The sequence below is a fragment of the Rhea pennata genome, chromosome 1, assembly GCF_028389875.1.
Source record: "Rhea pennata isolate bPtePen1 chromosome 1, bPtePen1.pri, whole genome shotgun sequence".
Lineage (NCBI taxonomy): Eukaryota > Metazoa > Chordata > Aves > Rheiformes > Rheidae > Rhea > Rhea pennata.
In genome coordinates, this window is record NC_084663.1 from 197,453,914 (window position 1) to 197,478,873 (window position 24,960).

The 24,960-nt window shown below is 35.8% G+C and overlaps 1 protein-coding gene across 10 annotated transcripts in view; it reads right to left on the reverse strand.

The window, feature by feature from the left end:
* The window catches only part of ZMYM2 (zinc finger MYM-type containing 2), a 94,668-nt gene that overhangs the window by 36,066 nt on the left and 33,642 nt on the right, over positions 1 to 24,960 (reverse strand). For 8 of the 10 annotated variants that reach the window (XM_062567220.1, XM_062567224.1, XM_062567221.1 and 5 more), the window contains 4 exons: positions 23,574 to 23,739; positions 22,513 to 22,725; positions 3,081 to 3,197; positions 2,249 to 2,399 (listed from right to left, as the gene is read on the reverse strand). In XM_062567220.1, the coding sequence (XP_062423204.1) occupies positions 2,249 to 2,399; positions 3,081 to 3,197; positions 22,513 to 22,725; positions 23,574 to 23,739 (647 nt within the window). Of the gene's footprint in view, positions 1 to 2,248; positions 2,400 to 3,080; positions 3,198 to 8,983; positions 9,100 to 9,901; positions 10,053 to 22,512; positions 22,726 to 23,573; positions 23,740 to 24,960 lie in introns of all 10 variants that reach the window. The other 2 variants (XM_062567229.1, XM_062567223.1) reach the window with 2 other exon arrangements.

Consider the following 24,960-nt stretch of genomic DNA (forward strand, 5'->3'; position numbering starts at 1 on the left):
ACCCAACAAGTTTATCTACTTTACGGTTGGGTATGTATTTCTGGAAAAAGACTTGTGATATCGAGGAAAAATTAGGGGCATTTCAGTGCTTGAGGAAGGGGGGAAAGAAATTTATCACCTTTGATGATTGAATGTTATGTGCTGAACCCCTCTGAGTCCTTCTAAAGACCTGGGCCTCACCTCCCCTTATCAGAGACTGAAATATTGCTGAGAGGAACCAGTTTCCTGGATTCCAGTATTTCTGCAGCAATTCATAACAAACGTTGGTTTCCCTTGAAAAATAGGGCCTAGCTCCTTTCTGTATAGCTTCTGTCCAGCCAGTAGTTTATTTTCCATCAGATGGCTATTCTCCTATGCATCACAAAGTAGACCTACACTGTGCCTAGCAAGTGTGTGCAATAATCAATCATAGAATCATACAATCATAGAATCAGTAAGGTTGGAAGGGACCTCTGGAGATCATCTAGTCCAACCCTCAGCATGGCCCAAATGGGGATTGAACCCGCAACTTTGGCACTAGCAGCACCACGTTCTAACCAACTGAGCTAAACCTGCCCCCACCAAAGCCATATTTACTCAAGTTAGATGCTATTCATGGTGCTTTTGGTTCCTTCTCTGTTACTAAGTGGTTCAGATGGCCACAGTAAGTTGATATTTATTGTTAAACATTGTTTTACCATTAACATTTCACATATTCCTCCTGATAAAAATCACCTCTACTCTAAAGCTGGCAGACCAACACATGCAAAGTTAGGATCCACACTAAGACTTCTGGAGATGGATTTCCCCCATTTAGTAACGGCATACATGCAGGAGAGAACCTCCTTTTTCTTTCCTTCCTCAATTTTTCCAAAAGGAAATATCAATTCCAAGGAATTTGAGGAAGTATCATTCCAAGCCTCCTCATACGGAAATATATCTACAGAAGTGGTAATATTAGTTTGCATTATGAATCTTACTAATTTTATTTTGAGAGCTGCCAGGCTTTGAAACAGGTTTTTAATTTCTTTTAAAACAAGGGAGTTAAATGTGTCCACAGTAACATCAGAGTATACTGTAATCTCCACATTGAAGGAAGTTTGCTCTTGTCTTTGAATATATTCCGTGGAATCGTTCATTTATTGAGCATTGCAATGATATACTGTAAAGTTGGGCTTTGTTTTGTCCTTTTTTCTTCTCTAGCTACCACTTTGTAGTCCAGAACACACACACAAAAAAAAAAAAAAAAGGATGGCAGAGAAATTGAAGCCATCACATTCCATTCATCAAAAGCAAAACATTCCCAAGTCAAGAGTTATGGGGGGGGGGGGGGGGGGAGAACGATATGGAATCTCCTATCACGCAACCTCCTCCCCATGTTAACAGGATTCTGCTACAACTAAGAATTGTCAAATAGTAATTTACTCTACTTGAAAGCAGAGAATCTTCAGCAAGGCTTATCAAATGACAGTGAAAGCACTATTACTAAAATTAATTAAAAAATAAAAATATTCACTATATCCTCCAAATGACAGGTCATCTGAATTTGTAGATAAACATCTAAGATCTGGATTAAATGTCAGTATCTAAAGACAGCTCCCCAAAAGAAGGATAACTTTAGATTTTTACTTTGCTGTGTTTTTTTTAATACTCGATCCTTTGCCCGCTTTAATGCAACTTAAAAGAATCCTATACCTATACACTCCCTTTTTAACTTGTTTTCTTTTTGAAAATTCAAATTATTAGTCAAGGAAATTACAATGACAGTAACCAACAGGTGTCAACAGACAGCAAGGTATTGCTTTATTGCCACTTATAAGTTAATGTAACCAGCATATTCAATTTTGAAAAGTCTAATCGAACGGAAAACTTGCTATTCCCTCAATTTAATTAGTGCACAGATAGGCTCCAGAGTATAAATTTCAAAAAATAAATTTATAATAAAGTTATACACATAATTTTTGTGTATGTATATCCACACATACATACTTAAGAATGGTGCTCAGTCTTCCTCAACCTGCAGTAAGCAGCAAAAAAATGCAGAAGACCATAAGAGCAGCCCCCAAAAAACCAAAAAGTAAACAAATAAAAATACTGCAGGTAAGTTCACTAAGAATAAAGAAACTTTTGTTTCAGTATCCAGTGCATCAGAATGAGTTGGTACCTTAAATTTTAACGTGACATACTAACATAGTAAGGCAGCTGCAGGAAAGCTACAATGATCAACACCACAAAAAAGAAAAAAAGAAAATCCTAGACACATACTTACCTTCACTACAAAATGGTCTTTTGACGCCAGAGAAATTCACCGTTTCATGCAGCGTTTTCTCCTCTTGGCAATATTCACAGTAGGTAACTATGCAGTGTAGCTTCTTATAATCATCAGAACAAGCTCTGCTGCAGAACTGATACACTTTGTTCTAAATCAAAAAGAAGATTAAACAGATGAAATTTCAAGATTTGTAGAGTGCAACTTTAAAAAATAGTTTGCTTTTAATACACAACTGTAACACGCAATGTAAGCAGAAGTGCAAGTACATGGAAAAGATATGACTTCTAATGTTAAAAATTAGTAGCTCTTGCTAAAGCTGACACTGATATATACAATATACTAATATAAATAATATAAAAATATAAAAATATAAAACAAATATAAATACTCATTATCACATGAAAACGTGAAACAGAAAATATACCAATCAATCTTAGCTCATCTTCTTTAGGTATTTTTTTCATTTTATGAAGAAATGTAACAATGGTCTAAGATCTATGTTAACAAAATAAGTAGAGATGAAAATAGACTTTAAACTTACAGTTGAGAAGAAAAAAATATTTTTCTTTAAATTCTATGAGTGCTTTTTTATTTTGTTATTTATGAAAAGAGTTTTGCTTTTATCCATACCAAAGTTGAATGAGGTTCTACAGAACTATCTAGATTTTATTAACTAACTTTTTAAATTTTTAATACCTTCTAAAAACAGCTACCTAGAAAAAAAAAAAAAAAAAAAAAGTAATGTAATTAGAGGTTTAAACTTTTGTAAACATTCCACCCTTCCTTCTCCTCTGTGAAAACTGCTAAAAATAAAACCAAATCCCCTTACCTCCCATTCCAGTACTTCTGGCTTTGAACAAAAAGAACTTTTGCAATAACTGCATTTCAACTGAATATCACTAGGAGAGACAAACTGACCATTTGTTGAAGACTGCACACTAAGGGTCTGAAAAACATGAATAATATATATATACATATACACATCACTAAAGAAGAAATTTGTTTTTCAATTAAACCTACGCTGTTCAAGAATTTGGATGTTTATAAGTATAGAACTCAAGAGCATCTCATAGCAAAAGCACAGCAGATTAGTTTTTTCCCTTGATTCCTTTTCCCCACATCATTTTAAATTTTACCTTTTCTCTCATCATTTTAAATGTTTACCTTTGCTTTCACTTTAATTATTTTAGGTCATATTTCTTTTACTTTACCTTTCTAAAGTCCATTTTTGAGAGTATAAATGCCCAAAACAGACACCTCAAATTGAATATCTGCTAATCACAAGAGACATGTTTTTAGATAAATACAACTCAGCTTCCCTTACTGAGGTCAAACAGATTCAGTGAAAGACCTACAAACAAGTATTTTCAAATCCAACTTCCACCATGGCAGATCATCAGCTTACCTAAGCCTGAGAATAGATGCGCTTTGCATCCTGTCCTGAAGGTAAAATTGAATCCTAGCATATCACTTCATAAAAAAAAATCTTAAAGTGAAAGGCCTAGGCCTTCAGTGAGAAATCTAGTCTACCTACTCAATAGGTATGAGGACTTAATTCAATAACCAACCAATTCACTTAATAATGCACTTCTGCAGTAATCATTCAATAGTTAGAGAACTCAATTTTATATTGCCTACATCCTTCTAATAGGTCTTATGTATACTTCCTGGACAGTCTTTGCATGTCCCTTGATCAACCAACAACTATTAGTATATGACTGATACTATGTTCAAGATAAAGTCTGAATCAGCAGTGATCAAAGATACTTGAAGAATCCAGAAGACAGATTTCTTGCATCCATCTTCTCAACAAGCCTTCCTACACCATTTGCAACAAGTCAAATGTTTTTAAATAAGTCAAGTTCTCTTCAAATAGTTAGATTTGTTACTACATCTTCATATTGTACCAGTGAAAAGGCAAAAACACTTCTGTTACAGGATACTTTACCTCAGACTTTCACGTTAGTAAGTCTTCATCTATACTAAGTAAGTGTGCAGCAAGACTGATGACTGATGCAAACCTCCACATAAGCAGATATTGCTGAGTGACAGTGGTGAGGGCAATACCATTTTATGTAGATGTAGTAATTCTGCATCAAGAGTTTGCACCTATCTTAAGTAGTCATGCACATCTTCCCATCACAGACACGGCCTTAGAACAAAATGCAGTAAATATCAGAAAAAATGCCACCTTTATCCCAATGGTTCGTTGGGACAACTTTAAGAGTCTGATGCCCACATACAGTATTGCCATATTCATCCCACTATATTCAGCAAATCTCCATGCAGTAGAAAGAGGTTTACTACATTTTGGCTGCTCTAGCCAGGCAGCTGAACAATTGTACTAACATGAGAGCCACAAAGGCATTCTGAGGTCAAGGTCCACTTTGTGCTATTTCTGCACTGGCAGGTTTCCTTACAAAGCAAACACTGTTCTCAACATGTGCTGCCATATGGATTATGTAAGTGCAATGAAGGTCCCAGAAGAAGTTGCACGTGGTTGAAAACAAACAAGCAAGCAAAAAAATCAAGTGCCAGGAAGAAGCGTGTATACTTCTCACCCTTGGTTCAGGAACGAAGGAGATGTTAGAGAACCAGTAGAGGTGACACATTGTACAAAAATATCCAAGGTACAGAGGGGGGAATGATTATGAAAGAAAGTATCAAGTGCTCTCAAACTGAACAGTGACTACTTTTGAATGTCTGTAATTACCATGAAATATGGGACCAAACCCCCCTATTCTGTGGGCTACAAATTAAAAGGAAAAAAAAATGTCATTTTTTATTTTATGATGCATGGCAGTTTTAGTTTCTTTTATGTCTTTTCCCACCTGCTTGTTAAAGTAAAAAGTCAAGCCCAGTCTACCCTAGCAGACTGGTAACTGAACAACAGCAAAAGCAAGATTTAAGAATGGATTTTTGACTGTTCAAAATTTCTTTTAAATAATACTCACATCTAACTGTAGATAAAATGTCTATCTGTAGAATTAAGCATTGTTGCTTTTAAAACAAAACAAGAACAAATTAAAGCTCTATTACATATTTTCCCACAGAGATCACTGAAGGACTGAATTCGCATTACTGATAGTTCTAAAAACGCTGTAAAAATCAACAGTTAAATCTAAACATGATTTCATGTACCTCCTTAAAGTTCATATTATCCTGCTTATAATTAAGGATTACTTCTCCATGGTGTTTTAGTAAGTCAAGACAATATGCACATAGTATTTTTACTATCCTTCTTTTCCCTCCAAATTATAAGATGGTTAGAATGGAGAATATCTTTATGAATTATTTGGAAGCATTATTACTCACAAAGTATAATGCAGCAAAAGGAGCATAAATTCATTAAAATCTTTCACGGTGAACAGCAAGATTCTATTGATGCCTGTGCGTTATAAAAGATATCTTTAAAATTACGTATTTATGTTCTTTCTGAACATCTTCAATCCAATCCAAAAACAGTCAAGTTTCCCTTTGGCTTTTCTTGAGCCTGCCCTGAACAAGAGCAGCACAGGAAGCAGCAAGCACAGCTAAAACCGTCAGGAAGCCTATGAAGCCTTTTCCAGGCTTCAGTGAGACCACCTCAGAAACTGCTCTGAGCTGTCAACTTACTGCTGAACAGTAGGCAGGCACAGCCTAGGGCTCCTCTAAGGAGACCTGTTCAGTAGCACAGCTTCTAGCCTGCCCCCGCTATTACCGATCACTGCAGGGTAAGTGATAAAGAGTGGTTACCCTTGCTCACAGCAACACAGTCAAATTGAGGAAATATTTCTGCATACAAATACATATGTTGAAGGTCTAACAGGTAGTCAAACCATAGTCAGTATTTTTCTAGTTCAGAAAAAATACCTTTGAAATAATTAAATTATTATTAATGTGAAAAACAGAAACAAATACCTCATGAAGAATCTTCTAAGTAAATTCAGACATAGTCATCCACTACAACTGGTTCCACAAGCAAAATTAGGGCACTAAATTAAATGGGGAAGGAAGCAGACACTCTCCTTACCTTTACACATACAGAGCTTCCAACATCAGCATGGAAGCCTCAAATATTTTCATTATGATCAGATTTGGAATGTTATTTCCACAACAAGCATGCCATGCTTCCACCAGGCTTCCCATTGCAGCATACTATTTTTTTTGAATTAGTGAGCAAGCAAGCGAGAGAGATGCAAGGAATTTAAGGAAGAATGCTTAGACACCATGACAGCAAAAGAGAACGCAAAACATCATAGTATTGAACAACTGCAGTGTGTAACCTGCTATAAAATCCCCTACTTACAAACCTTACACATGCTGGCGTCACAACTCTTCAGATACATCCAAAAACTGAAAATCAAAATTTTAGCACTAGTTTTCCAAAACTAGGCACAGGCCCTTGTTTAAGGCAAGATAACTTGTACTTATGTTACTGATACCTTTCGTAAGACACTTGAACTACAGCCAATGCTCAAAAAAATTAAAATTAGCAATTTTATTTTTCGTTAAGAGACAAGTTCAAAGCAAGATCTTCAGCTGAGCCAGTAAAATTATCAATAGCAAAACTGCACGTGAAGACAACACAACCCTGGAACAACTTTGTCTTTGATTGCAACAATGTTCTCCAATATGGAGCATGAAAGAAGTCAAGACACAGCTGCACTGTTCCATTACCAACTACGCATGCAAGAGCGGTCACAACAGGCTGACCATTTTCCTGCTTGCATGACAAGAATAATGCACCTGCAAGTTCTCCTAACGCAGGAGGATGCAAGAAAAAACTAACCTGCACAATGAGCAGCTCAACTAAAACTTTCAAATATTTTCATATATTAAAGCAATAATTAGCTAGAAATAAAGGTTATTCATGAGCTAAAATGACAATCAGCCGTAGAATACTTTAATCAAAACTACGAAATTAAACATTCCAACTCACTTCTAATTCAAAAAGACTAAACATTTTGCAGGAGGAAGGCACAGGTCTTGAACAGCAGTTATGTTTTTATGAGAAGGGTAACTCCTAACAACAAAAAAATGCACATTGAAAGGGGTAAATATAATGCCAGAATGGTAAAACAAAGTTACTTGCATTAGAAAACCATGAAAATATATGCAGTAATATAATAATTATTTTTCCATTGTTGCAAAAAGCATTGCAACTTGACTGAATGGAATAAACTGTTTTTTTCTATTTCGGTTCACTCCTTTATGTATCACTTACGTATCAAAAACCCCAAGGAACACTTAGGGTCCAAAGTCACATTGTAGAACTCTCCATCTCAAGACTAAACGAATGGAGCAAATAAGCTGTTCCCACACAATCAACTTTATTCGAATGGTGAAAAAACTTTTTCTAATTAGTAAGTATTTGAAAACTATAAAGAGTTTGTAATTTTACAGACAGTTGAGCTAAGTATAAACAAACGATCACCTTTCTTGGACTTGCAAAAACTCTCAGACCATATGACTGCTCTAATTAAATTCCACTACAAAATAAAGAGACAGACCTACAGATAGCACTGAATTTGCAACAGGAGCATCAGCAAGATCTCAGTAAGATCAGTAACCCACAATGGCTTCAACGGATCTAGTAGTTACATTCAATAACGTTGCTAAATGTTGACTGATCCGCAAACACATGCAGGGCCAGACTGCAATCGTCACTCTCTAGCCTGACTTTTCTTCGCTCAAACCACAAGAGGAATGTTTTCATTGTCAGAGCTCTTGGGGTAGCAATCAACTGTAGGATCACGCAGGATGAAAAAGATGCTGAGTTTGCAAGCCATTATATAATAACAATACACCTTTACTTTGTTAACTAGGTTCATTCAGACTGTACCAGCACAAATCTACTAAATTAGTGAAAATGGAAGCACAGAATGGGGCTTCACGATGGAAGCCCCATCAGGGAGTATTAAGGAAGCAATCAGGAAATTGATTTGCTTTCCAGTTCAGAAAAACGCAAAGGTTAACAACAAATGGGAAACCCTGCACAGGTAACCGCTCTGAACAACTGAACAGCACACATTTGGAAAATTGTTTGTTTTTACATAAAGAAAGCAAAACAATTTCTCTGAAATGTACTTTCATCACCTACAGATTAGCTAATACAATGTACTTTACATATGCTGTAAGTCATATTAAAAACATGACATTTTCAAAAAGTACAGCAGCCTGTTAACATGTGATTATCATTAGGCCCGCAGCTCTTTGGTTTCTAGATACAATGTAAATGGTTAGTTTTATCCCTAAAGATCCTACTGGCTTAGGATCTACCCTTCCAGTTTAGAGATGGTCACTACTCCCCATGACACACAGCAAGAATTATAACCTTCGTTAGTACAATATTCAACCCAAGAATTTTCTTTCTGTATAAAAGCGCATGTTTAGTGTAAGTCTTTCATACACAAGAGTTGAAATTTGGGTGAGCTTCAATACAAAACAGCAATGTTCATCTCTATAGAGAGGTAAGAGTGAGAAAAGTAAGATGGGCACTGATACTGCTTTACGTTCTCTTACAGATCAAGGAAAAAGGGGCTGGTTATTATTCTAAGTTTCAGATAGCAGCTATCATTATGAAATTGTACTCTGATAACAAAGAAATTTTTATAACCCAGCAGCAACTGCTATGTTAATCTTAAGTCATAAACATGTATGTAAGAGTAAGTTAGTTAAATACGCACATACTTAACACAAACACAGGTACACAAATATTTAGGGAGGAAAAGATTTAACACAACAGCTAACCTGAAATTTAGCTACACAACTGGAACTGCAAAAGTTGTACAGTTTTCCATCAGGCATTGTGGCTTGATACTGAGGTAAAGAGTTTCGTTTACAAAAGTGGCAAATAATTCCCATACCTAAAAGAAAAACGTAGTTTACAAACAAAATATAACACAAAATGGTAGTGTAAAAATACTGGATTATAGGTCAGCTCTTCCCATCATTTCAATGTAAAAAATAAAATGTCTTTTCCAGACAGTTTCGGAAGTCACACACAAAAGAAACTGCAGTTATTTTTGCTGAACTTTTCCATTAAAGCTCAGTATTCAATTTGAAATAGCACCTCCTTCCTCTCAAATTCACTGGAGCATTTTCAATTATGCTCTCAATTTAGGGAACTCAGTGCGTCTTTCCCATACTGAAGAATACATATTTTAAAATATTTACCCATTCCTTCCCCCAGATTATAAGTTACAGCTGAAGAATATCTATATACATTATAACTATTTCTCTCCTTCTCTGAGAGACAAAATTTATCAAACATTGCTTGAGAAGAGATAAAATGCGGTAGTGCGGTGGATCATAGACAAGAGAACATTAGTCTATGGAAGAAAATGGCACTATCATTTTGTGACACACCAAAGCATGCTATATCCTCAATATTTTCTCCCCAGATGCCTTAAAACAGCTGAATACTGTTCTGAAAATCAAGGTAGAAGGCCAGCAGGGAAAAGACCCAGCAGGGGTCTATTCACTAGCCTTGAATATAAGATTATCTTTTTCTTTTTAATGTCTACTTAAAAAAAAGCCTATAAAGTACCAAATATCTGTATAAATTCATTCTAAAGCAAAATACCCTCCCCCCAGTGTTCAAACTTCATTAAAAAAAATCAAGTCTACTCTCATCAGTGATGAAAATCCATCATCCTTTTCACTTACTTTGTGATTTTGCATATTTTGATTTGTGTGTGTTCATGCATGCAGTTGAGCAGTATGGCTCCATATATCCATTAGGTCCTATGCACTGAGTCATGTCAAAAAACCTGCACTGAGCTCTGCAGCCAGTACAAGATGTTAATTTGCCATATTTCTAAAACACAAAACAAAGCAAAACAATGCATTAGTTATAACTATGTTTGGCTTTTAGTTTTAAATTATAGTATAACAAACACAGAGGACAACTTACTTATTTACTTCTGCAATTCTCTTCCTCATAAGCAATTTTCTACATTAACTAAATGTTACAAACATCCTCTCAGAGTATTGAGCGCTATGGTTAGGTCTCTTCCTCCTGAGGGGAAGCTGCTTGAAACTGAACTTCAGGTAAAAAAAAAAAAAAAAAAAGTAAAAAAACACCCAAAGCCTACCATCTGCAAACTGTGCACTGTTAAGAGTATAAAGCCAGTTCTGCTGAGCTGGACAGGTTGAAAATGATTTCTACCTCCTTGCTGAGACAATTGTTGTAAGACAAGAAAAAGGAGTGTGGGATAGTGAAGAGGAAAAACAGGTAACAGTGCTAAACATGAAAAAAAATTGTACTCTCTACCAAATGATAACATCCTTGATATTATCAAGTGTGAAGTTTGTTAGTTGTAGCAGGTTATTTGCAACAGCACTACTGGGAGAACCTCTCTAAATTCTCTTAGTTCCAGTCTCCCAGACTGGAGAAATACATTGTAGAGTTCCTACACTCTTCACCTGATCAGTAACAAATTGTGACTCCATAAGCTTGATGGTAACAGACTCCGTTCGGACATCTTTCAACACAGTGATCAATCAATAGTTTTCCACAGAAGTGAACAAATGCAAGTAAGTTGTACCAAGCAGAAATACCAATGACAGAGTCAATACTCAAAAATCAATAGTTCTGACTTGTTCCATGAATTACATACTTCACTATATGTAAATATCTTATGCAGCCTAAAGCATTAGCAAGTTGCAGAAAACCTGTCTCGCCGCCTTCTCTGCCCACAGGAGGAGTATAACGGTTTTGAGAGTGACCACAGTGAATTCTTCATTTGAATACTGATGAGTATGTCATATCAGACAAACTTTCTGCTTACTGGGCATTAGAAAATGCCCTACTGATAGTTAAGACACTTCAGATTTCTCCTCCCTTTCTGTTCAGGAATGATTTTGGCACTACTCCCCCATCCACCCTGCTCTCAAGGGATGGAGGGAGAAGGAAATGCAAAGCATCTTCCATAGCTGCTTCACTTTGTCCAAAGTAACAGAAGCCTCAGCGGTCATCTTTGGGTTTGCTGGGTCTTCCTCTCTCGCGCAACTTACATTTGAGAATTAGCTCAGTTTACACTTAAAGACAGACAGTGAAGAAGCTTAAGGATTTCGTAGTATGGATCATCTTCCCTATGTTAACAACATAGATATAAAAAATACCAATACACGTGCCTCTGCTACTAATTGAGTGCATCGTCTTGCAGAGCTCTGCAAAATTTCAAGATACTACAGCAATTTCAACTTCACAATTTGCACATGCTGCTTTGATCAACTCTTTGCTGTGGATTTCCTCCAAAAAAAGAGAAGACTGGGCCAAGATATCAAGTTCCCATCTGCAGAACAATATATTACAGAACTCCAGGGTCCAAATAAGCTCCAATGTTTTATATATGCTTTTAGAAACATTATCTCAAACCTGAAAACCCTCCTAATCAGCCACAGTACTGACAAAACTCACAACTAAGTACTAAGAACAAAATGTAGCAATTGTACTGTTTTATGAGTTTTAGCTATTCTGACAACATGTCTTCATCTCCTCCAATATGCTGAGAGGGCAAAAGCAGGACATTAAGAATACTTTAAGCTATACTATCAGTGATAATATAGGAGGTCACAATTTATGCAGGGCTCGACTTCTTGGAACAAGCTCCATGAACGATGGCCATCAAAAAAACTGAACACACAAATAGCCTTGGTACTTCAAGAACAAAGGAAAAAATAAACCTAGAAGCACTGATGCAAATATGCTGACAACAGCTTAACAAACACTGTTCATGAGAATAATCAGAAAAAAAAACATACAGGAGTTCCGGGTCTGAAAGAAAAAAGCAAACCGAAGTCATGATGACTTCAAGAGGTGGTAAGACAAAAGCGTAGGTATTATAAATTAATTTATAGTAAGCTGACTAGAGTATAGTTAGAAAAGACTCCTTGAGTCCAAGGATGTTTTGTTTGGACAAGTAACTTCAAAAGGAGAAACAGCTTTTGTTAAGCTCTCTACATCTCATTTAACTGTTGAAGATGGATTATGCTCTCCAAGTACAATGCAGCAGCACAGCCACTACCTCTGAATTTCATACATACTTACAATACTGGAGTTGTTCACTAATTTCATGCTAGATCTATTATACTTAAATGCAACCAAAAAAATCTTTCATCATATCTAGTAATAACCTACCAAACCTAGATCTGAAGTAACAATTTGCTAGTAAAGTATTCCATTAGAAAGGACAGTGATTATATATATATATATATATATATTTATATATACACATTAAGTTTTCATACAGCCATAAACTATACCTACACTATGAGAAACATGAGCTTCCAAAAAAAACCCTATCAAGGATGTAGAAGATTCTGTGGGTAGAAACATAAGTTTAACAGATAATGCAAAAATGTTTAAATTATCAGCAGTTTAAACACACAACACTACAGAGGTGAAGAAAGTGGGTCACCGGTGAAGGAAAAAATTTTTAAAAAGGAAAAAATTCCAATGCTCTTCACACAAATTCATTCCTTCCAAAGACTTTTAAACACCTCCTTCAACCTGGACTGCTTCTGCATTTTTATTACTCTTGTCAGCATTTCCCAAACTTTTGAAGTAGTCTAATACAAGGGTTTCCCCCTGCAACCGACAATATCAACAGAGATCCTTTACTGCACCATTCTGTATGTTTACAGATTCAGCCATCACACAAATCAAGAATTTTCTCTTGTTCTAAAGCATACAAATTCAGGATGAGAGTATCTCTTCTCAAGGTTCCCAGGTAATTTTCTACTCTTACATTCACCATAATAGATTGTATCTTTCATCTCTAAGAATCTTCAGTATTAATTATAAACCCACAGTGAAAATTAACATTTGAGTGTCTTCTCTAGGAATATTCTTGAAGCTGGAATAAACAGAAGAATCAACAACACTAAGGACAATTACAATAATACATGGGCAGGAAGAGCTTTCACATGAGGAAAGGGCATTTGGCCTGGAAACAAGACAACTTCAGTGCACATGACAGGTCTACAGAACCAAAAATGGTATAATGAGGGACAACGTGGATCAACTGTTCATCGACTCTTAACTAGGGCAACTAGGGGAAAATCATGCAAAGATCAACAGAAAAGAGCTCAGAATAAGCAACAAGAGGTGGTTCTTCACATAACAAATAGTAGGTCAGGAGAACTTCCTACCAAAGAATGCCATGGATAGAAACACTACGCAGGTGTTCAGGGAAAGACTGGACAAGCACTAGGAAGAGAGATTTGCAGAGGAACAGGGCCACTACACAAGGTTTAAGAGATTCCCTGAATTCTAAATAGCCAGAATCTAAGAGGATACTTAAGTCCTGTTCTTACTTTTCCCTGCATGTCCACCTATATACATTCCAGTAGTTCACAATTCCTCATCTGAATGGGTACAGCTTTTTTCATTTTCTTACTAAAGAACCTTATTTCTTTTTTCAATTGAACTTGAATATTTTATCACCCTGAGTGAAAAGGGAACATTCAGAAAAAAAGGAAGAAAAATGTGAAGCTGTGTGAATGCTGTTGATATTTTATAGTCAGGGGGACTAAAAACTTCATTTGTACAGAGATAAAGGGAACAAGGGACTCTGAAATCTGTATTATTGTCTTAAGTAAATAGGGAAACAAATACAATAGAAGTTCTTGACTCTGATTTTAAACATCACTGCTTCATTGCTCATTTCAGAGGTATATCATCGCAAAATCACTTAAGACAGAAAGAGACCTCCAGAGGTCAAGTGCAACCTCCTGCTCAACAAGAGTTTCAGAGCTGGCTGCTTTCTCCTGTCAAATTTTGAGCATCCCCAAGGATAGACATGCCCACTGTGGGGGAACCCCTTTGTGTATCTGCCAACCCTCACGGCGGGGGGGTGTCACGGACGGGGAGCAAAGCCCTTTCCCTTGTATCCAAGTTTCCCTGTGTTCCGACTTGTGTCTGTTGCCTCTGACGTACACAGTAGAAGGATGAGAGAAGATTCTGACTTTGTCCTCTCTATACCTTCCATTAGATAGCTGATCTCCCCCCCACAGCTCATTCAGCTTCTCCTCCTAAACCACATGTTCCAGCCCTCTCATCATCTTGGTAGCCTGCCGCTGGACTTGTTTCAGTACGTCACTGTCTTTCTTGTCCTGGGAAGCCCCAAACTGGACTGTGCTCCAAGTGCAACCTCAGAAGGGGAGAAATTACTTCCTTTGACCTGCCGGCTACACTCTTGCTAATACAGCCCAATTAATCGTCTTTGCTACAATAGCACACTTAACAGCTGTTCAGATTTGTTGTCCACCAGGACACGCTGGTCATCATCTCCAAAGCTGCTTTCTAGGTAGTCAGCCTCCAGTCTTTACTATTGCAAGGGCTTATTGCATCCCAGATGAAGTACTGGCTTCATCTTGCAACTTACACGATACTTGACTGGTAGGCAAAAATGATTATAGACAAAAATCTACAAATTTTAAACTAGCTTCAGGTTCAAGTTTCAGTTTTAAGCTTCCTTTAGAGATGGAATGATCTCAAACTACTTTACATGAAAAAACAGTGAACATTTTCCTACTATACAGTGCTTCTAGCAAACTCAAGAACTTCAATATTCAGCCTATCCCTAAGAGTTTCTACAATGACCTACAAACATAAACAAGGACTGCATTTTTAAGAGAAATATTAAATGAAAACCGCTATTAAATTAGTACGGAAAATTGCATCAATTAGATTGCTAAACACAAAAAATTGTTACTCCAGAGGCAAAATTTCTAGAGAATAAGGGCACAATACCCTTTAAAAGGAAGGCTGATGCAGTCTGACTACCCCTTTCCCTCACTCTCCTCCATCTACAATCTGCATTGAGATGCCTACATCTAGCCAGATCCCATTTGTATTTGGCCTCTTCCAAAGTACAGTCTGAAGTACTGTGAAGTCTTCAACATTCTTCTGTACTTTTCCTGTTCAATGCTAGAATCATTCGTTCTTTCACGACTTGTTTGTATATCCCATTAGAGCCTTAATCTTAGAAATTAGATCTACTTCATGATAGACAACTAAAAAAAGACTTTTAATCAAACACTCCATGTGATCTGGTATCTGCAATTTCTTGCAAGTGTTCGTTCTGTGTTATCTTTCAAATCTTCATCTTTTGTACTAGGTCAGTGTTGAATTGTGTTGCTAGCTACAGAAACAGCTATCAGGATGCAAGACCAAACAGAAGACTTGGATGTATTCCAGAAGTAGAAGCACTGTTGCAAGAAAATCTAGATTCCCGGAAATAAGAGAAATTTAATTTGGGAAGTTTCTGAGTAATTTTTATTCTTGCAATTATCAGCAACCATCTTTAGGAGGAGTCCTCCTCTTCCTTTGTATCTTACTGAAAGGATCAAGAGAGGATCCTAGAGAGCAGGAGTTTGCTACAACTATGAAACATAGCTATGCAGTAGCCCAAAGGCTACTTGCCTTGCAGTTGGAGGAAATGCTGTTGCAATTCAATTCACATGGTCTAAGAGATCTCCATATACTTCCCCGTCCAGGCACACTTTTCTCTGGTAACACTGTACAGTAACACTTTACAGTCAGAATTAAGATGAAAAAAATGAAGAAGGCTTCTAGAAAAAAGATTATTCTGGGACAGAAACACAGTAAACCTTTGTTCAAACTGAAAAGTAAAGGAGAAGGTGGTAGAGGTTTTCTGTAAGTAGAAAGGCAGGGGTATTCACTACATGGAATTCTGTAACAGAGATTCATTAATAAGGCAATTAAGAAAGTAGTAGCTAAGCTACTTCAGATTTATATTTGAGACAAGGCTGGTCCGGATGGATCCAGAAGCAACACGCACTTCTAAGAAAAGAACCAGATGTCAGCAGAATCTGTAACAGCAAAGAAAGAAGAAACCATATTATTTATTCAGTCTTTTGAAATAACAAACCCAAACCATCTCACCCCCAAGCATAACTAAACTCTTCCTGCTCCACCTAAACAGACTTAAGATTAGCAACACCTCAAAAGCATTAGCCCAAATCTCAAGAGCAACTACTCTCAAGAGTAGTTGCTTCGGAGGCCTCTGGACACACCAAGTAATTCATGTGTTTACCTTCCATTAGCTGAACTCTTCAAAACACAAAACCAACCAAATGTTCAGTAACTTCTTTCCTTGGCATTTCCAACTGCCAGTACTCCCTCTTTTAGTCAGCTTTGCACCACTGTCCAGACATTTGCCTCCATGTCTTTAAAACAAGCAGGGGTGAAAAACTCATCTTCCCTTACCTCAAAAAACAAGTTACTTTTACATTAACAGTGTTAAGTAGAACGTTTTCCTTCTCTTTCAGATCATTTCTCTTTTGCCTTTTCTCCCTCTTCCCTTCATCCTTGGTAAATTATTCCAGATGCAGCAGTACAGTTATGTGGTTATAATTATCCTAACTCCAGTACCTGGGCATGTACCTCCTTGCTGCTTCTTCCTAAGGATTTCTCGTGCTTCTACACAGACCAAATCTTACAATTTTGACTGCCGTAAGTAAATTCCTTAAGAACTACAGCATCGTTATAACATCTTCAATGTATCTATCTCACTTTATCTTCTACAAAAGCGGACAACACTAGTATCCTGAACACTACAAGTAACATTCAGGTCCCAAAGGAGGGAGACTATATAGTTTTTATTGGAGAGTAGCCAGTTCTACAGTTGAAGACATTTGAAGCAGAAGCAGCAAACAAACAGTTCCAGAATAGGTGCAAATACATGATAGAAGGAAGAAAAAGGTAGAAGAACAAGACATTTGCATCAGACACAATAAACTGGAGAAAGAAGCATCAAGAGACCTCCAAAGAGGATGGGGGTGGGGGAAGAAGAGAGGAAGAGAACTGATTGTTACTTAGCTTGATAGAAATTTCTGTCATTTATCTGGGGGAGATAGGGAAAAAGACTTCTAGCTATCTCCATCTGCAGAAGTATGGATAATATCAGATTTTAGTACCATCAGGAAGTACCTTACTGTCAAACTAAGTATTTATCTGATGCAAGACAGAAGAAGCTTTCTGCATGAGCAAATTATTCATAAGAATATTAAACCACAGTTTTAACTGACTGAAATTGCAGAAGTGGCTGCCTCTTTGAAAGTGACCATAAATCAGAAAAAAAAAATCCAAACCCTAAAACATCAATATTTCTAATATATCAATTGAAAGGGTTGTTCAGCCCTCAGATTTAGTGTTTCAAAGCGTCCAATCTGATTTCTCTTTATCAAACAGTATTTACTCTTGAAAGACAGACTTGGAAACAAGAGTTTACAAAGCACCAAGCAGTAGATTTTGTAGTTAATTGTAGCATCAAAAAAACCCAAACAAACAAAAGATAGATTTGTCTTAATAGCAGAGAAGCACAAAAAATTCTCGCTCAAGATTTTAAAGAAAAGAATGTATACTGCATGGGACAAGGCAAAGCTGAAAAATCTAGACACTTCCACTCAATTTCTATCTGATACAACATTCTAAAAATCCATTATAGCATAGCATTCCATGAGATTTAATCCAGTAGATGCTGAAAAGTTTTGCCAGACCAAATACAAACTCCAGATAAATAATGAATTTTAAGTTACATTAATGAGTATATTAGTTTTGCATACAAGGAAGGTTCCTAAATCCCTGCAAACAAAATAAAGTGAAACAAGTTTTAGAAAGGGTTTCACAGGAGAAATTGTTTAGTAAGGAACAGACTTTAAACAGAAGTTAGGTTGTATTTTTTCTGTTGCTTATCTGCAAGCGAATAGCTTAGAGGGATGGCAGTAGCCCTGTTAGCTTTGAAGCACATGTATTCCATTCAGTAAGTCTTTGTCTGATCAAGGAAGACAACCAAAACCACTTTTAGTCAGCACAGAAGGAAAGATTTCACCAAATGAAAAGACATCGTAAGCACTCTCCTCAATTAGGAAGACACTTATTTGGCTTGCGTTCACCTGGTAGCTCATGCCAAAACTAGTAAGAAGCCTATGCAGAAACAGCTAGCGCTGCTTTCCCTTTGACAGCACATGATCATCATTTTTAAGAAGCAGCCAAAGCAATCAAATCCAAGCACACAGTTAAACAAGAATTCTAGTTAGGGAAAAGAAGAAGAAAAAAAAAGGGGGGGGGGAGAAATATTTTAAAAGCATAAAGCATTTAATATCTAATTCATGCCAGGATTGAGCACGCTACAGACTGATCAGGCTAGTAAGCAAAGCATTTAAAGATGGTATCTATGAAACCAAAAACAAATGAAACCCAGCCTTATCTTAGTTAAAACAGCTGAAAATTAACAGGTATGGCTGGTAGCACAAGCCAAATCACAGCATTCATTTATTCCTTTAAACAAGTTGTCAGGAGCCTGTACCCAAACCCAGAGGAGGACACAACCAACACCATAGCTCCTTTCAGAAGGAAGCTGGCTAGTTTTCTGGACACACAAAATATACAGTAGCAGCAGAAGCAGACACATTGAACCAGCATATGTCTGTCTTTTGGTTAAATGTCTTTAATGGCAAGCATATGTGGGGTTTATTTCAATCTGCTGCAAAAATATTAATTTTTAAATAAGTCACAACTTTTAAAGCAGGTAAGTTCTCATATGGAATGTATGCTCAGTAAGAAAATATTACAAAATTTACAAAATTATATAGGGACAATTTAATAGCCTCTTTGTTATATGCTATCTCATTCTCTACTAGGGTTGTTAAGGTTTTGCTCTTTGTTTTTGTTCTGTTTTCTTTAGCGTCATTCCTTACGTCCTTCTTACCCCTTGTAGGTGTAAAGAGTAGGAACCTCAGTGTAACAGGTAAAGAATTTAGGATCTAGAAAAGAAGATCTTTTCAAGTTTAAAAAATTGCTTTTGATAAGAATTTTTTAATATATATTTTTGATATTTATCCTAAATTGCCTTTGGGGGTATATTTGAGGGAGTTTTTTTATATATATTGTTTTCATTAAAAAACAAAACCAAAAGATGTACTTGCTCTTTTTCTCTCTTCACAAATGGCTGCTTTGCCATCAAGAAACTAACACGTTCTTTCACAGTATCACAGTGATCATTAGTCAAGCTGTATCTGTTTCATTTTTTTTCTTAAATTCTTGCACAGTTTATTAGTTTTTTCCTATTTCTTTTAATACATAGCTTTTTCATATTAAGGAAACCTAAGTTCTGTAGTTACATCAGTGGTAGGTAACAATGGACAGCCAGCATCTCTTGGGTATGCAAAACACAGGACAATTTTCACCATCACTTCAGTATCAGTTTTAAGCAGGTTTCGAAAATTTGGTTTGGAAACCTAAGCACATCCATCACTTTGAAAAATGGTTTAGGCACTTCTAGAAGGGAAGAAAAAAAGAAAAAAAAGAGAGAGAGAGAGAGAGAGAATCTACTCCGCATCCCAGGAACAATGCTGTTTCTGATCTCCCTGCCTCCCACCAACATAGCCTAAAGCACAGGAAAGAAACCCTTTAAAAATGATAAAATATTTGCCCTGGGTGGCCATTCCAGGAGCTGCAGTAATTTTATTATGCACAATTTTAATTTTTCATTCCAAGAAGAAAAGATGTCCATGATAAGCTATGAAAATTAATAGTTCAAATCAGTGTTATATTTATTAAAAAATAGGGATGAAGTATATAGATAGGTACAAGTAGTAAAAATCAGTTTTCATTTATTACTACTACAAATGTATAGCATATTAATAGGTGTATAACATTTACAATATATTATAAACTACTTAATACAAAGCTCAGAATAAGACCTATTTATTGTACAATTGCTTGTGAGAAAACATTTGCTAAAACTGTTATATGACACAATTTGGCTGTACAACACAATGTTGTAATCAAATGATACATTGTATTTTCCTGTATTATTGATTCTAATGAGTTTATTTCAGTATGTAAAAGAACCTCTCCCATATTCTCTCCTTCACCGTTTTTCCTTTAAAAGTGAGCTCCAAATAAAAAAAAGATTCAAAGGAAACATTTTTACTACTGAATAAAGCAACCTACAATTTACCAATTGTGGTCCAAAGACTTGTCAGTGGTGTTTCCTGGTTATAATCAAATTTCTTGAATCCATTCAGTTCAAAAACCTTCCAAGTAAAGCTCCATGTCTGTACTTACAGTTTGAGAATTACTTGTTTTTACAAACAATAAAATAAAAAATAAAAAAAAAAAAAAAAACAAAAGCATTTTCCAAAGTATATTCAACATTAATGCAAATGCAAGTTCCAATCTAAATAAATCCTGCTAGACAACTAGTTATTCTGAAATAGTTGTGCCCTGAGCAACTTTGATGCCTACAACAACATACACTAACCCCCCCCTTCCTATTTTTATAGTTTGAATTTCTCCTAATATTAAGAAACCACCACCAACAAAAAAAGAACAACAAAAACCCCAACCTCCCCCACCAGGCATATTTTAAAACTAATCAGCTAAGAATTACATTTAGTCACCAATCCAAGCTAAATGCACATAAGCACTTGAGTTAAGGTTCTCACAGCCTATAAGTTCCCCAGTCCCAAATATTTTCACAAAGGAATTAAGAACTTGCTTGAATAAAGCCTGCTGTCAGGAGCGGATGCACCCGAACAATGCATGTCACAATTTCCTCACAATATCCACTACTATTCGTGAAGATTCCTGGTACTGCAAACTGCTCCCCTTCTCCCCACATCACACTAACGCGTAAAACTTGCTACCCTCCCATCTTGTTCTCAAATACACATCTAAGCACAACATACAAACATATCTGAACAAATAAGAGTACAGTCTGTAATGAATGTGCAAGTACAGATTTATCATTCGACCTCTCAAAATTCCATGTTCATTTCAAAATTCCATATGGAGTGCATGTTATATTGATTGTGTGGGAATGTCTCAAGTTCAAAGTTAATCTCATGTCTTTTTGTTTCTTCGAGAGACAGTATTCAACGTTTCTTCAAGTCCATGGCTTCTGGGCATGCCTACGTTTTTAGTATCTCGGAAACCTATCCTGTCCCTTTTGGTTTAGCTGTGACAAAAGAACAATGCTTACGTTATGCTTTCAGTTGCGCTATTTACACATGCATATGTTTCCAGATTTGCTGTTTGCACACTGCATACACACAAGAAATGTCATCCCCAAAAGTAGTAGAACCGAATATCCAAAGAAAAAAAAAATAAATAAAAATATAAATATAGATGATGCAACATTAAGGAACTTTTAACAATCAACACTGGGCTCCCTTTCTTTTGGGTCACAGATTTCTTAAAAATGGAAAGAGTTGAAGAAAGACCCCAGAGCAGTGTACAGAACTAGCACCACTCCCATATTAAAGCATGACCTTCAAAAGCAAGTAAGGAAATTCCTTCCAAATAAAACAATCATTTTGCAACACTGTCCCTAGAAACACAATGCTGTATGTACCAGGTCATCATGAAACAAGATAAAATGTGCAACAGAATAAAGAAAATATAAACCCCTCAAATTCCATATCCTCCCCCCAAATTATTTAGTACTTTGGAGCAATTCTATTACACAGTAAATAGTGTGATTAATATTTGAACCTTCCTACTTGTATTGGAAATGCTTCAGCTAATCTGGCTCTGCAGTATGTAAAAGACATCACCACTCAGCATCAGACTTCTTGATTTAGTAATATTTGTGGTTAAAAATAATTCCAGATTAATGGTCTTAAGAACAAATAAAAACCAAACCAAGTAAAGAAATATGAAAACACACGGGGATAAAGGGGACAAATAATGTTGGAATCCTACGCTGCACAATGGAGAAGATTAGATATAATAAAGGTACACAGCCAACGTGCCATCTTCAGAGAGTATTCGCACAGCTATCACCTGTATGCGCTGAATACTTTTGAATGTTTCAACTGCACACAAGCAGGCTTTTAAATCTGTAACAACATCACTTATGGACTAGTAAGTTTACTTGTCAGGCTTGCTAGTAACATACTGTTAAATGATGTTCTCATTAGAAAGAAGTAGAAATTACTAAGGTTTAATTTCAATGATATTTTGTTTAATATATAGGTATTGCTATTACTCTAACATCAAAAAAGCCAGTAGTAGAAGGTCCATTCCAGCTAGTTTGCACTGACTTGCATTAATTTCATTTTTAGAAGACTATGTTACTAAAGATTTCCAAAGAAGAATAAAACCATGTTATGAAGAACAGAACAAATTTAAGCAGTACAACTATTCTAATATAATTTTAATAAGTATTCTTATTATAACTATTATTTATTATTATTTAATTTTATAAATAATTTTAATTTAAAGGCTAAGAAATAATTACCTGTTTGTATTCACCAACGCAGTTCTGACAGCAGAATCTCTTCTGCTGACCATCAATAGTAAGAATATTGTTTCCAGCTCCTTTACTGGGCAAATACTCCCCACAATGCTCACAGCAATTCATTATTAAGCCATTCGCCATCCTATATCTATTGAAGCAGTGGTCACTGCACAGCTTATGAGTCATATTTTTAAAGCTAACTTCATGACGAATCTAAAAAATAAAGAAAGTATTACATCACCACAGAAGCACAAAGTTATTACTTAAAACTACCAGACAAATCAAGTCTCATGCTCTAGCACAACTGAAAACCAGATTTCACTTGCTCAATGAACAATTTAATGACAGAGACATTTGAAATGACTATGAAATATAAATACTGATGTTTCTGTTGTCTCTAGATTTCTGGGCAAAATCTTGGGCCTGTTTGTTCTTGGAGCCTGGAAGCAAAGGTCCCAGGGAAGAATACAGTAATTGTCTCTTAGAGTAAAGGTCAACTTCCATAATTTTGTCAAAAATTCAATTTGAAGGTTGACAACAAGTTATATGAAGACTGGCCAGACACACATGCATTCAAGGTCATGTAAAGGAATAGCCTGAAGTATGGTGGGCCCAGTAACGCCATCCAGAGTAAATGCATTAATGATACTTTATCAAGTATATTTTACATATATTTCTAAAACATTTGAGTATTCTCAAAATATGTAATAAACTAATTTTTAATGGCAATTCTTGTATGCAGTAGATCAATATTACAGTTACAACTTTCAGTGCTTAATAAAATTGTTGATAGCAGGTACAAAATATTAACATGAGGCACTTTGACTTCTCTACTGGAACTTTGTTTAAGAAACAACAGGAATAATTTTTAACTTTTTTGAATTCTTTCCTCCTTCAGTCGCTCTTAATAAATATTAACTCTATCTCATTGCATATGAAAACATGGAACCATTTTTTAAATCTCCTTAAGTTCTCTTATTTTAGAATATTTAAGTCGAGATTATTTCTATTATTGTCATTGGAGAGGGAAAGAGGAAAAAAACAAAACAAAACAACCAGACCTCAGTTAGTTTACCACAGATAGTGCATCTTGATTTATTCAAAACTCCTTTTGAGGGATTCTGTTTATCTTCATAGAAGGATAAACATGATGTACTGCAGAACTCCTGGAAAGACTCACTTGAATCAACTTGAGCAACAATGGTACCTTTCATTGTTGTTATATCTCTGAAAGACAAAAAAGCCCTCTACAGTGTGTGTGTGTATAAGTAATAGATACAGATAGAACATTTTACATTTATAAGACTCTTTCTTCTTCTCAATGCTTACATTTCAAAGCGGTTTGGGATGTATACTATTGTTACCCCTATGTCAAACACTACACTTAATGATATTTTTACAACTAATATAGATACTGTAAATACACTGCATTTTCAGTGTAAAAACCTATTTTGTTGTTCTAACGGGGCTATTTTTTTTCACATTATTGCAGAACTAAGCATCTTTTTTAATATACCATTAGGTACCAACTGTGGCAAACTCAATCTTACGTTAAAAAAAGAAATTAATGCATTGAAAATAAACTAGCATTTTTGGTAGTTTTACATTATAAATTATACTTAGTCAAGTTTTGTATGAAGATCAAAACTATAACAAAACACAAACAAAGGCCATTCTTGCTTATGAGAATTCCACCACTGCAGCACTAATTTCAGGACAGGACAAAGGAAGGAGAGAAGGTACTGTGTTCTTATAAATATAACCAAAATGAAAACTCTACCACAAACTTGCCTTATACAAGTTTTATCAATCAAAAAGAAAAAAAAAAAAGAAAAAGAAAAAAAAAAAAAAAAAAAAAAAAAGCTTTAACATCACCATTATTTAAAGTTCCAAATCACTTTAACAGTTCCTCTAGCTTTCCATGAAACTACAACAACTTAACCTGTTAAACCAGACAAGTTACTAGTAACAAAATTAACCTGATATAGGACAAACCCTCTTCTAACTAAACTGAATCACGTTGTTTCTCACTGAAATTAATTCTAGACTCCCTTGACTTTCAATTACATGCTGCATAGCTTGCAAGCTTAGCAAAGTACCTACAGAATGCTTCTCACTCTACCTTTGTTATTTAATCATGTCTTTCAAATTTGTAAGGCCATCCTACTGGTAGTTTCCCTCTGAATGCCAAACTACCATTCCTGATTTACATAATACATTGTGAAAATTGCTTTTAAAAGCTACTCAAGTTTCAGCTGCAGTCAAGTGGGTTTTGGAGGGTTTCTTGAGTAAAATCACAGGATATTAGTTTGCACTGTCTGAGATGGAAGAATTCATGAAATATTTTCAGCTTAAACATACAGAATGCTTAACTTCATACTGCAGTGACTATCAACAAGAAGGTACGCCCATTAGTGTCACAGACTGTTTTAACATGTAGTCAATTAG